This window comes from Impatiens glandulifera, chromosome 4 (genome assembly GCF_907164915.1).
Source record: "Impatiens glandulifera chromosome 4, dImpGla2.1, whole genome shotgun sequence".
In the NCBI taxonomy this organism is placed as follows: Eukaryota; Viridiplantae; Streptophyta; class Magnoliopsida; order Ericales; family Balsaminaceae; genus Impatiens; species Impatiens glandulifera.
Window position 1 is genome coordinate 18,071,934 of NC_061865.1, and position 14,311 is coordinate 18,086,244.

General features: G+C 37.6%; 1 protein-coding gene across 2 annotated transcripts; it reads left to right on the forward strand.

The window, feature by feature from the left end:
- The first annotated feature begins 5,581 nt into the window (after positions 1-5,581).
- LOC124936703 lies at positions 5,582-11,094 on the forward strand. 2 transcript variants are annotated; one of them, XM_047477220.1, is made up of 8 exons: positions 5,582-5,804; positions 6,266-6,536; positions 6,635-6,850; positions 6,953-9,521; positions 9,651-10,270; positions 10,423-10,592; positions 10,671-10,799; positions 10,900-11,094. In XM_047477220.1, exons 2-7 carry the CDS (start codon positions 6,330-6,332, stop codon positions 10,717-10,719), a joined length of 3,831 nt encoding a protein of 1,276 aa, XP_047333176.1. In that variant the 5' UTR covers positions 5,582-5,804; positions 6,266-6,329; the 3' UTR covers positions 10,720-10,799; positions 10,900-11,094. The 2 variants fall into 2 exon arrangements, with proteins under 2 accessions (XP_047333176.1, XP_047333177.1); XM_047477221.1 differs by having other exon boundaries at positions 6,968-9,521.
- The last annotated feature ends 3,217 nt before the right edge of the window (positions 11,095-14,311 follow it).

Sequence of the window (14,311 nt, forward strand, 5' to 3'; positions counted from 1 at the left end):
TTAGAAATGTCTTCTTTATTTTAATAAATGGGCTGCTCTAGGGGTGGGCTGCCCTAGCCCGGGGGCTTGTTGGGCTTACCCCAGGACCGGTCCTGCTTGTTCTAATTCTTTTTCGGATTAAATAAATGTATTTACAATTAAAATTTTACAATGATAATATAAATCGAGAATAAAGTTATTTTTGTCAATGAGTCGGTACAAAATGTTGCATCTTTCGATATGCTATATTCTAACAATGTGTATTTTTTATACTAACTTGTTTGAAAACTTCTTTCGTGATTACCTAAAGTTATTTTTGAATATAAAAGGTCATTTAATTGACATGGTTCTCGAAGAACATGTTCTCTTCGAGCTTGATCTTGAATAACATCAAAATTCTCAATTAATTTTCTTAATTCGGGATCATTGATAATATCACCTAAATTTAATTTTGCAAGGGATTGATTTTCTACTTGTTCAATAACATTATGCTCATTAGTCATTAGTAAGATCATTAGATGATGAAGGAGGCTCATGTTGGGAATGAGATGTAGAAGTACAAATTTGTTTATAAAATCTTTCCATATCCTACGTAAAAGAGTATGAAATAGAATATGAAATTTTAAAAAGTCATTTTGCTCAATTTGTTACATATTATCAACTATCAAACAATTAATCGAACTAAGTTTTGACCATATAGTAGTTAAACTAAAAAAAACTTCAAATTCCTAAGCCCTAAATCACTTTAATTGAAATTGGTTACCACTTACCCAAAAACCAAAATCCTAAATGGCTAAATCCTAATACAATGTTATTGCTCGACTATTTAAATACGAAATATAAGAAGAGAATAAGGCCTCGAATTAAATTCTTCGTCTCAAATTACAGATAGCTGAAGGCTGAAGTGGTGAATAAGATCACTAGCTTGTTGAGTGCTGATCTGGTGAGTGTGAGGAGTATCTGGACTGATAAATTAAAATCTTCACTAAGGATTTGAGAGTAGAAGAATATTCACGCAACTAATATAGTTTAAACTTTTTAGTTTGAAATTTAATTTAAGCTTTTTTTATTAATGAGTTTAAAGATTTTTTTTTAAAATTTATCTAATTAATATATTATATTATATATAGTATCTGTTTGGGATGCGTGGAAAACTGGAGCTCACCTCAACTCATCCTTTTCGTCTGTTCCATATAATATAATATAATATAATATAATATAATATAATATATATATATATATATTTTAAAATAAATCCTAAATTTTTTATAATGAATTTTAAATTTGTTGGACTTTATTTTTTAAAGAGGTTTAACTTCTAATGGAGAAAACTAACATAAACATTACATTATCAATGTAACGAAGTCACATTCAAGACTTCGTTGATTGAACCACGAAGAAACTTATTAGAAAAGTGAATAAAGACTTTAGAGATTAACAAACTTGAATGAATTTTTTTTATTGAACTTATTGAAATAAGAACACGATTACAACATATATAGTTAAACAAAACTTAGACATTAAAATAAGATACTTGAATAGTCTCATTTATAAGAGATAATTTCAAGAGACTAGGACAATTCAAGAGACTCTTGAATAATGAAAAAACACATTTATTATTATTACTTTAATTTCTAACACTCTCCTTTAAAGTGATGTATGAACTAGTCTCAACTTAGATCGTAGATCTTCAAAAAGACCTTTAGGAAGTGTTTCTGTGAAGATATCAACAACATTGTCTTGACTCTTTACTACAACCATCTCAATAATTCTCTCAAGTACTTTTTCACGAATAAAGTGATGCTCCAACTCAATGTGTTTTGTCCTCGCATGAAACACGTGATTTGAAGTCAATTTAATAGTACTCAAATTATCTCCACAGATAGGAACCGACTGATCAAACTTGACATGAAGATCCTCTAAGAGTCTACGAAGCCATATGCACTCCTATGTTGCGTGAGTTGATGTTTTGTATTCCTCTTATGTCGTAGACAAGGATACTAATCCTTGTTTCCTACTACTCCAAGATATGCTAGTGTTTTCACAAAGAAAAACAAACCCAGATGTGGACCTTCAATCGTCTCGATCTCCAGCAAAGTCAACATCCGTAATCCTTGCAAGACAAATTTTGCATCTTTCTCGTAGAGTAGACCTATATCTAATGAGGTGTTAATATACTTCAGAATTTTTTTCGCTTCCTCGATGTGTGGTTTTCTTGGCTCCTGCATGTATTGAATCACCACTCCAACTACATAAGCAATGTCAGGCCTTATTATAGTTAGATAAATTGGACTTTCCACAAGAGCACGATACAAACGAGGATCTAGTAAACATGTTCCTTTGTCTCGACTAAGTCTAGGATTTACGTCGAGAGGAGTATAACTCTTTTTTCTATGTGTCATACTAAATTTATCTACCAACTTATTTACGTAGTTGATCTGCGATACAAACAAACATTTATCGAAATTTTCGATTGGTAGACTAAGGAAAGTTCCAAGTTCACCAAACTTTTTCATTTTAAAACAAAGCGATAGCTCATCTTGTAGTCGGGAAAACTCATCATAGTTATTGCCCGTCAAGATTATGTAATCCACATATAGAAGCACCACCACCATTTGTCCTTGATGCTTATTTATAAATAGACTTGAGCTAGATTCTGAAACTTCGTACCCACAAAACTGAAGATATTCTGCAATCTTTCCATACCAAGCACGTAGGGTTTTCTTTAATTCATATATTCTTTCATTCATATAGTGTCTTCTTAAGTTTACAAACCAACTAATGACCATCATTCTTCTCAAATCCAGGTGGTTATTCCATATGTATTGGACGATCAAGTTCTCCGTAGAGAAATGCATTTTGACGTTCAATAGCCACAACTTGCATAAAGAACTTGTTGTTAAGGCCAACATAGTCCGAATTGACATCATCTTCGCAACTGGACTGAATGTCTCCTTGTAATATTCTCCATACTTTTGCAAGAATCCTCGAACGACCAATCTAGCTTTGTATCGATCTATGTTTCCATTAACATTTCACTTGATTCGATACACCTATTTATATGTGACTGTTTGAGTACCAGGAGGCTTCGGAACGATGTCCTATGTCTCATTCTTCTTAAGAGCGTGCATTTCTTCCTCCATTGTTTCCACCCATTCCTTGACATCATTTGCTTCATTATAAGAAGCGAGTTCATCGTCTATTGCGTTTTCCAAAAAACAAGAGAAGATTGTTATAAAACTATCATCCTTAAATCGATAGGGCCTTACAATGTTCCTTTTTGGTCGAGATTCTCCATTCTGTTGTTTACTAGATTCTTCCTGATGTGGATTTCTTGGTACACTTTCACTTTCATCTCTTTCATCGACTAAAGTATATTGAGCTAAGTTAGGAATCCCTCTGTCACTATTATCATTACTAGAGGAGCTTCCCGTAGATGTGGGTATGAGAATGTTAGTCTGAATAGTTTCCTCAACATCCCTGCTATAGTACGAAGAAATTTCATCGAAAATCACATCTCTCGACACATTGAATTTGTGGGTTGATGGATTCATACACCTCCATCCTTTCCTCCTCTCGTCATAGCCGACGAACACGCACTTGTCTGGAATATGGACATAACAAGTAGATCCAAAAACTCAAAAATACTTAACACTTGTCTTAAAACCATAAAGCATCTTCAATCTAGATTTAAACTTATTTGGGCTAAGTGGAACTCGATTGATGACATTAACAACACAACTCATGTCTTCCACCCATAACTATTTTGGTATATTCTTCATATGCAGCCACAACTTACAAGTCTTTATAAGGTGTCGAATCTTCATTTCGGCAATCACATTCTAATGTGGGCTCTCAGGACAAGAAAATTCTCTTTTTATGTCATTTTGCCTACAAAACAATTCAAACTCTTTTGAGAAAAATTCTCCACCATTGTTTGTCCGCAGTACTTGATTTTTTATATATTGTTCTCTTTTCACCGTCTCCTTGAACTCGAGAAATTTAGAGAACACTTTGGACTTCTCTTACATTAAGTACATTTAAATGAATTGGGGAAAATCATCCACAAACATCAACATATATTTACTTCCCGAGTATGAGGTAGTCCGAGTTGGTCCCATCAAGTCACTATGAACTCGGACCAAATGACCCTTACTTCTTGATCTAGAGTTGTCGAATGGAAGTCGATGAGCCTTTTCATATTTACATCCTTCACACACACTGCCCTCATCAATCCTTAAATCTTCAGGTAGACCTTCGACAAGTTTCTTTCAAGACACAACACTAAGCTTAGTCATATTAGCATGCTCAAGCCTTGCCTACCATATAAATGAGGTGTTTTTGTCGTTCACATTTTCGATGTACGAATTTGATGATGAAAAGGACAAAGAGATCATTTACCCGTGTTCCAATATGAACCACACCTGCCTTGATTTCTTTCACGTTACTTAAAAACTTCACATCATGTGGACTGAACAACACAATATTTTCGACATCTATAACATTTGCTACCGAGAAAAGGTTTTTCCGAATTCCTGGAATGTGGTAGACATTCTTCAGAGTAATAGATTCTCCCTTACCGCTATTAATGACAATCGATCATTCCTTTTTAACTTCATGAACCAAATTATCTGCCGTGACAATGTCACCGCCTCCATTATGAATTTGACTTGATGAGTACAGAATCATCTCTAGTAACGTGATGTCCACACCCTAAATCAACGATTCACCTTTGATCGATCTCATGTGTTACCATAAGACGACTTTGTTTGCTTTTCCTTCGAAATCATCACATCGAAATGCAAAACCTTATCTTAGTCCTCCTCAACAACCTGGTCAGACTTTTCTCCGAGATTTGAACTAGCGAAATTTCCATCCAAATTTACTTGACAATTTCTCTTAAAGTGTCCAGTCTTGCCGCACCTAAAACACTTAAGGGACTTTTTTCAAACTCCTTGAGTGAAGGTTGTTGAGCTCAACCTTGAATCGAGGTGATGAAAGACGTATATACGTGGGTCGAAGCCCTCGAACAATATACCTCTTCGTTCGAGCCTTTGAAATTTTCTCATTTGGGTTTAGTAAAGAAATTTCTAAGCATATGTTTTTACCTTAAGAAAGGATTCCGAGACAGTTCTAATTTGCATTGCGGCTACCAACTCGTTTTCAAGCATTTAGAGACGAGCCCCTTAATAATTCCGCCTCTATTTTTCGGGATGGGCTTAGTTATCATTTGATAGAACTTTTTGGCATTTCTTACCAACTATTTGATACACATAAATTTCACTACCACTTCATTGATTTGCTCGACTTGCTATACTTCATCACTCATTATTATAAAATTTAAATTAGTTCGCCTTTAAAGTTACCCTCAAGAAATTGCACGATTGTTAAATTTTTTTATTATAACTTTAATTTTTGCAAACTTGTATTATTTAACCTTCTTTATTTGATTTAACGAGAATTATTTTTTTATAATAAAAATTAAAATAAATATAGGGTTTCACTCAAACAAATGGAAAATCATATTTAAGATATTAGGTTAAAGTTGATATTAGTGAAGGAATTTGAGGCCTCATTCGCAAGGTCTCATCTTTCTTGCGCAAGATTAAAAGTGTTAAAAGAAGAATCTCATGGCCTCTTAAAACCACCGCCTTGGCCAAAATCTAGCATCGACTGATTCTCTCTATCTATCACTCCCCGTTTTGCATGTACCAGCCGATTGTAACCGATACCCCAATCTCCCTTCTCCATTATCTTACCCTCGTTACTTGCAGCCAAGCCTCGTGTCGATCTGTTTCTGGTCCTGCCGCGTCTTCGATCTACCGGTATCAGTCTCTTTCTCGAACGCACATTTTTTGTTCCTTTTGTGTTTTCTTTCTTGTCATTTTTAAGTTATATTAGTGCTTTCTGTCGAGTCTGGTGCATGCCTTTGACTGATTGTATACTTGATGGTGGTAAACCTGGGCCATGGATGTTATTGATAAGTAAATAAAACTGAGAATGTTGTATTCGTCTTGTTCTTTTAATTTTCTTGAACATGGTTTTTTGATTTTGTGAAACTAGTGAACACTGAATTCTCTGTATGAGATAATCTTGTTAAAAATTAAATGTGGGTTTATATAACATTTGGATACTTGATTGGGTTGTAAGGATACTTTATGCATTTTGATATCCTGGATACAAAGTTAATGTATGTTGTGATTGGTAGGCAAGACTGACACTTTTCTGGCTGTAGAATGTCTTGATTTGAATCTTTCATTTTAGTGATTATTTATTTCTGATGCAGGTTTGGTTAATCCTCTTATGATTTTCTGGATGTTTCTTGGCAATTAAGCTCATCTGCGACCAGAATGGGATTTGATTACGAATGCATTGTAGATGTTAGTCAACTTGCAGGAGAGTATTTCTGTCCAGTATGTAGTCAACTTGTCTATCCAGACGAAGCTCTTAAGACTCAGTGCTCGCATCTGTTTTGCAAGCCATGCTTAACTTATACTGTATCCACGTCACAAGCCTGTCCATACGATGGGTTTCTGGTTACAGAAGCTGACTCGAAGGTTTATTGTTTTTCTTTTATTTTTAATATTTTCCTATTCTTAGTTCAGCATCATTTCTATCATCATTCTCAACCAATCTAAATCTATATATGTTGTAGCCACTTAAGGAGAGTGACAAAGCATTGGCGGAAACTATAGGTAAAATACCTGTCACTTGTTTGTACAACAGGAGTGGATGCCCGTGGAAAGGTAATCTATCTGAGTGTTCTTCTCACTGTGGTACCTGTGCCTTTGGAAGTTCCCCAGTTGTTTGTAATAGATGTGGGGTGCAGATTGTGCATAGGCAAGTCCAAGAGCATGTTCAGAATTGTCCAGTTGAGTGCTTTTATGATTATTGATTTGGAGTATAGTGACGGCAGAGTTATTAGTCATTTCAATTAATAAAACCCTGATTATCTTTTATTTTTTGCTAATAGGGCATACATTCTCAGGTTCAGCAGGCTGCCACTGTTGTATCCACTTCTGCTGTCCAAAGCCAGACAACAAACGCACCTGCAGCAACCACTCAAGTAGCAGGTGGTCCTCCCAGTCAGGATGTTAATCAGCAGGCCATTGCTACTAGTCAGGTGCAAGCAGTTACTAGCACAATTCCACAAAATCAAGGACAGTACTATCAGCAACATCAGCAGTACTATCAGCAACAACCTGGGTATGACCTTTATCAGCAGCAGTATCAATATTACCATGCATATCAACAGCCAACAGTCCAGCAGTTTCAGCAGCACCCGCCTGTTGGGCAAGGGCAGCACCCACCTGTTGGGCAAGGGCAGCACCCACCTGTTGGGCAAGGGCAGCACCAGCCTGTTGGGCAAGGGCAGCACCCGCCTGTTGGGCAAGGGCAACACCCTCCTGTTGGGCAAGGGCAGCACCCTCCTGCCGGCCAAGGGCAGCACCCTCCTGCTGGGCAAGGGCAGCAACCAGTTCAGGTTTATCCTCATCCTCAACAACAGTCTCAGGTTCAGGCCCATCCCCAAATCCAATTACCAACTCAACCTCAACCACAAATCCAGACCCACCATCCACAACCTCAACAGCTACTACATGCTCAAGCTCCTGTAACTGGGCAAAATCAAAACCAGGCTGCAGTTAATCCACCACAACAACAGTACCTTGCTGCTGGGCAACCCCCCTTTCAAATGCAAGCACCAGTACAAGCTCAGTCACATGGACCCTATCCAGGACAGCAGCAAAGGCCACAACAACCCATGCCCCAGTATCATCAACAGTCCCATTCTCAGGTTCAACATCCACCCACACAGATTCAGCCACCTTTCCAACAGCAGCAGCCACTACCACAACCGCCACAACAACCCCAAATTCAGCCTCCTTTCCAGGCTGGTCCTCAGTATGTGAATCCTCCACCACCTTTTCATGCTGTTTCAGGTCATCAGTCCTACGGACAGCCTCAGGCGCATCAGCACATGCAGGTAGCACCTCAGCAGGTCAATCCCCAAAATGCGTTTCCTCAGCATCCTCCTAACCAATATTATGGTCAGTTACAACATCCTCCGCAGATGAAATCTAATGTTCAATTGCCAAGTCAGCTGCCACCAACAGTGTTGCCAGCTCAAGGTCCTGCTCCAAGCTTCCCTCCAACACAACAACTTCCCATGTATGGTCATGCTCAGCAACTTGGTTATCCAAGTAATCATCGTCCTGCATTGCAGCCCCCACATCAATCAATGCCGCCACACTCCATTCAATCTCAACAAACTTTCCAAGGGCAACCAGCCGTGCCTGTACAAAATCAGTTATATCCATCTGCTCCTTTTGTGCAGCAGCAGCAGCAGATGCGCCCACCTCACTCTTTGCCTACTGCTCCTCACCAGTCTGTTGCACCTCAAAATATGACGCAGCAGTCTCAGAATTACAATGCACGGCCTACTGTGCCTAGTCATGGAGTTCAACCTCAACCTTCTGCACAGTCACCTGCTGTGTTTACTAGTGCTGGTCAGGACAGGCCAATGCAGCCCTTCATGAACCAGGCCCCTCTTAATCAAAATGATACTCTTAGAAGGCACAACCAACTACTAAAGTCATCTGAGCAACAGATTGCACAATCAGTTGATGTCATTTCAAATTCGGGTCCTTCAGTTGAGACAACAGTGATTTCCAACCAAGGAACATATGGTTTATCCAGTGATGGAAGACACCAAAACAAAGATATGGACACAGATTCAAATCCCAAAGCTAAAGGAACAGGTACTCTGTTGCCTGAAAATGGGAGTACTTTGCCAGACTCTTCTATTAAGAGTGTATCTGCAAAGAAGGTAGATGGTGTAATTGAGACTTCAGGGGATGGTGGAGCTGTTGACACTTCGCTCGAAGTGAAGACAAAAAATATGGTCAATTCTGAGGTTTCTCGCAGTGAGTTTGAAGATGGTTCAAAGGCTGTTTCTCAAGATCAGGGTCAAGGACATGTAGGGGAAGATGTCAAGATCTTCCCTGCTCCAAATGAGAAGCAGGGAAAGACTTTTCCTAATCCTACCAATCAAATTCCTGTAACAGAACAAGGAAGAGACCCAAGTTATCCTTTGCATCTCTCAAATTCTGGCCAGCATCAGAGGCATCCTGGAAGTTCTATGTTCCCCCTTGTGCAATCTCAAAATGTTACTAAGCCTCAAGGACCAGAACAAATGCATCTGAAAGGAATGCAGCTAGTCCCACCAGAGCGTTTTCCTGCTGGTCTTCCTGAAGGAAGTTTTGAGTTGACTGCTATAGGCATGGGAAAGGGAAGTTACATAAGTCAGCCACATCCAAATCATCCAGGGGAAGCAGGACATTTCAACAATTTGAAGTCGAGCACTTTGGATGGAAGGAAACCAGATTCACATCCTTTTGCCACTTCAAACATGGGTCCATATGGGGAGCCGTCAGAGTTAATGTCAGCGAGAGGAAAGAGGGAACAAGGTAGTGACCCCCCTTTTAATATTGAAGATGGGTTGAATCGTTTCCCAGTGGATCCTGCTCGTCAACATGACCGAGGTAAATTTAGGAGTATGAATTTCCTTTGATTTTGGTCCATTGTCTAAAGTTATATTCTAATCCACCTCATATCTCTTTCTTGCAAAGGCTACTTTTAATAATCTCTTTGGTTTATTTTCTTTATTGCAGTATCCAGGCCTCCCTACAAACTTGATGCTCCACGTGAAGCTCATGATAGAGTAAGGCCTCTTGGTCCTGATGGTAATACAGGGAGATTGGATCCTGCTTTTCTTGCACCCACTTCTGAATATCCACGGCATCATATGGATAGGCTGGATCCGAGAAGCCCAGGTCGTGAATATCTTGATTTCCATTCCCGTAATCCTCACCTTCATCGTAACCAGCCAAGATTGGATGACATTAATGGATGGGAATCACATCATTTTAATGACGCATCAAGGGGCTTAAACTTCTCATCAGATCCTATTCGCCATCCATTTAGTCAAGATAGGCTCCCACAGAGAGGTGAAGTTGATGTACCTGGGAACTTTCGAGGTGGTGATTTAACTAGGCCTGAAATGCTCCCTCCCCATTTGAGGAAAGGCGATCCTTTCAGTTCAGGGAACTTTCATGGCCATTTTCCCTTGCCTGAACCTGGTTTTGGTTCTTATGGTGATCCACGCATGGGTGATTTTTCTGGGCCAGGAAATTTGCATCATCGTCCGCGAATTGGTGAGTCATTAGGTGAAAATCTATTTGGCCAGCCTCGTATTGGTGAACCTGGATTCAGGAGCAGCTACTCATCTTCTGTAAGTGCTTAAAGCCTTATTACTTTCTCTTCTCTTAATTTTCTTGCAGATTCTTTACTTAGTTAGACAGTTTCTTAAACATGTAGACCACATGTTTTAATTGTAAGGCACATGTTCTTCTTGATTTATATTATTTGTTTGAATCAATTTAGGCTAGCTTGGATTCAATCGAGAGGCGGAGGCCTCCAGGCATATACTGCCGCATTTGTGATGTTGTCTGTGAATCATTGGAAGCATTGGACATGCATGCCCACACCAAGGACCACCAGAAGATGTCTCTAAATGTTGTTGCGAACATTAAAAGAAATGCAAAAAAGAGGAAGTAAGTTCATTTTGAGACCAACGGTCTGTTGCCAAGTTTCGGAAACTTATTCATGACGTTGGTTGATTTGATTTGTAGAGCAACCAACCTCTCTTCACTTGGAGCTCGATCTCATAGAGACATATAGAATTATGTGCAAGTCTAGAGGATCAGGTTATGAAGCTCATGGAACCAAGCATTGAGGATTTATATAGTGCTGTTATGAAGGTTAGCTTGTTGAGTCTTAGATTTTTTCATGTTTTAGGTGATTTTTCCTTCTGTGGCCTATACCTGCAGGCAGGGTGTTTATTTTTGTTGTATGTTTCAGGTTGTTTTAGTGGAGATGGCTTTTGAACTTGTCCTTCTGCTGCAGGTCAAGTTTACTTTTGAGTATAATATCAGAATGCATTTTATTAGACAAGATGTTTTTTTGAAACTCAGAATTCCTATTTCAGTTAAGTTTGTTTTGCTTATAATTTGGCATATTTACTTTGTCTTGTGCCAGTGCGAAGTTCTTTTTATATCCTCTTTTTTTTGAGGTAATGGTTTACTGCTACTTGATGTTATCTTTTACGGTGTTGATGATCACATAATAGTCTGGTCATCATATGCTTTTCCCTTCAAAAGGGAATAACTTGCAATTTGATTCAACACAATATAATTTTGTTAGCAGGGATGAGTTAGGTGGTTGAAGACATGGATTAAGAAATAATCTTTCCTATGACTATTGCTTTATACTTATGGTATTGGAAATAAGATGAAGCATCTTCCTTGGGATGTTCACATACCATTTCTTGTATGCTCTTGCCTTTTATTATCTTGCTTAAACCAGACTATAGTTTTTGTTGATCTTCCCCCACTTCAACTGTAGTGTTTATATAAGACAAGGTCCAGTTGAGTTGCCTGTCCAATTGAGTTGCCCACTGCATCTCTTCCTTAAATGTTTGGTTGATCTTGTTATGCCCATGAAACTCTTTAGAATTTCTTCTCAAATAATTAAGGGTGTAAAGCACATAGGGTTGTAAAAGAGCTGAGCCAAGCTGAAAAGTTCCAAGCTCGAGCTCAGCTCATATATATTTAGTTGGGTTCACGAGCTCGGCTCATTTAGAGCTCGTTTACAACTTAGAAGAAGGTTTCACGTTAGGTGAAGAGCTTCACCTTTTTTGGGGGTTATTAAATATTCATTTCTTAATAAATATTAAACGAGGTTTTAAACGAGCCTCTAAACGAACATTTTGCGAGCTGACGAGCCGAATATCTAAAATCTCTAGTTTGGCTCGTTTAAATTTTCAAGCTTTTAAACAAGTTCGAGCTCGGCTCGTTAAGACTATCGAACGAGCTTTTTACTGAGCCGAGATTCAAATAGCTCACGAGCAGCTCTGCTCATTTACATCTCTAAAAGCACATATTACCTTAATAAATTTAGCCTAAGTAATGAAACACTCTTTTACAAAATGTAACAAGCTAAATTAGAGTTGCTTTTTCCTATTGAGTTGTTCCATTGCATCCATGGTTTATGGTAAGTTACCAATTGAAAATGACACTTTCACCATTTAACCAAAATTTGCTTGTTCAGACTTGTTTGTGTCCAACAAAATGTTTGAGCATCTTCTAAAGTCAAGACACTAAGAAAAATAAATTGAAACTCCTATTGATGCCTGCCTGTCATCTATTTTCATATTCTTATGATTGGACTAAAAAAGTAGATGAGAGATGAAAATTTTGAGCAGAAGATTTGTTTTGGACCATTTACAAATAGGAAATTGGATTCGCTTGTTTGAATAGATATTTTGGCAGTTATTAAACTGTTGTATCTTTTGACATAGTTTTGTTTATGGAGATAATTTGCATCTAAAGAAAATTTTGTCCTATGATGGAGGTAAAAAGTTTGTATCAATTGGTTTTCATATGAGAATTGTGCTTGAATAGATATGATAGATGTAACTCATGCTATCTAAAATCTTATAGCCCTTGTAAAATTCCAATAACTTAACTTCTTGTCTCTGTGAATAAGGTTTTAGAAAAAAACTAAATTAACCAGTGCTGCCTTCACAAATTGAACAGAAATTGTTGTCCCAAGGAGACACTCAAAGAATATTTGGATTGGTTGGTACCTAAAAGCTTGTATAGCCTTTGTGAAATACAAAGACATCAGAAACCAAATGTTGTGATTTTAGGTTGCTATAGCCTTTGTGAAATACAAAGACATCACTGATGGTATCTAAAATCTTGTGCCTTTTTGTAAAATCTCAGGTACCTAACATCTTCTCTATTTTTAAAGGTCATAGTAAATATAATGTTTTTAGTGTTGTACTTCACAATCTAATGTCTGAACTTGCTTGTTAAATCCAACTTTTGTTGAAAGAATGAAATGAGAATCCCTATAGTTTTTGTAAATGCCTGTAACGAATGGAAATTGAAACCCGGTCTTATTGGCCCTAAATGATACTTCTATAAAAATGATGCAAAGTTTTAGCTGTCTCGCTTAGTGCTGGTCTCCCTATATTGTTAAAACAAATAAATTATCTTCAGAATCATGGTTAGGATTCAAAATGTTTGATCTTAGGCTTATAATCTGGTACTGGTTTCTAATTTGGTACTGGTTTCTGATGAAAGGTTGAACTATTATTAGGTTAAATATCTAGAAATTGAAGAGTATAATTGATGAAATGAGTACATAGAATGAAAGAGAATTGAGTTTGAGATGAGAAAAGAATGTAGGATCACATAACAATCTAAGAGCTATTTATAAATGGAGATGAGAATATAGAACCCTAGAGAGAATTATCTAGAGATGAGAAGTGAGAAATCCTAGAAGAGAAATAGAAATTCCAAATAACCATTCAACTGTTATTTATACTTACTAATTGCACTAACAAACCTGAACCGTCTAACTGACAAGTTGAAGCCCTTCTCGGAACACCTGTCGTATTAGTTTCTAGCTTATTATGGATGGAAAGATTTCAAGTGTAATACTTGCTAATAGCCTCATATCTCATTTAACATAAATATCACACGAAGCCCTTATTTAGTCTAGGACCACTAGACTGAATAGTTCAACAGATAGGTTCTTGTATATCCAAACTTTTATTTTCAGAATCTTGAGCTTTCAATTTAACTAATTATGCCAGTAACGTTGGTGGTTTTCCATACCCAAGGTAAATTGATCATTTATAGGACGAATTCATCGAAAAACTACTAGACATTGTTAATAAAACAAGATAACCATAGGAATAGATGGAATTGTCAATATTGGAGTACTAGCAAACAATAAAATAGTTCGTCTCTTTTGGGAAAATGATCCCCTAATTGGAAGTTATTGCTTCAGAAGTTGATGTTGCCTTAGATTTCCATATGCTATAAGGAAGAATGCGGTGTACCCAATAACAATAGAAACTGTTGTGCCTACTTAAGCCTGTTATCTAGTTTTATATCCTCAACTACACATAGAGAGATGTTTAAGGCTAACAAATGGCTCTTCTTTTATAGATAAGCCCGTTCCAAAAAAGCACTTTTTTCTTGTTAAGAGTAAGTTTTGGCTAGAGGGCTTTTACTCTCTATATAGCGGTTGGCATTTGTTAAGCTTCGGCAAGAAAGAAGGGACTAGTCGCCTCCTCCGTGCCTCATTAGCTCATAGGTGGACTTGAATATGGGTTAGCATTTGAGCTGGATTCAAGGCTAATCTAGAGTTGGTCTTCCACGCTAAAATCTAACTTGTGAAAGTGTTCCCCTAAGCTTTC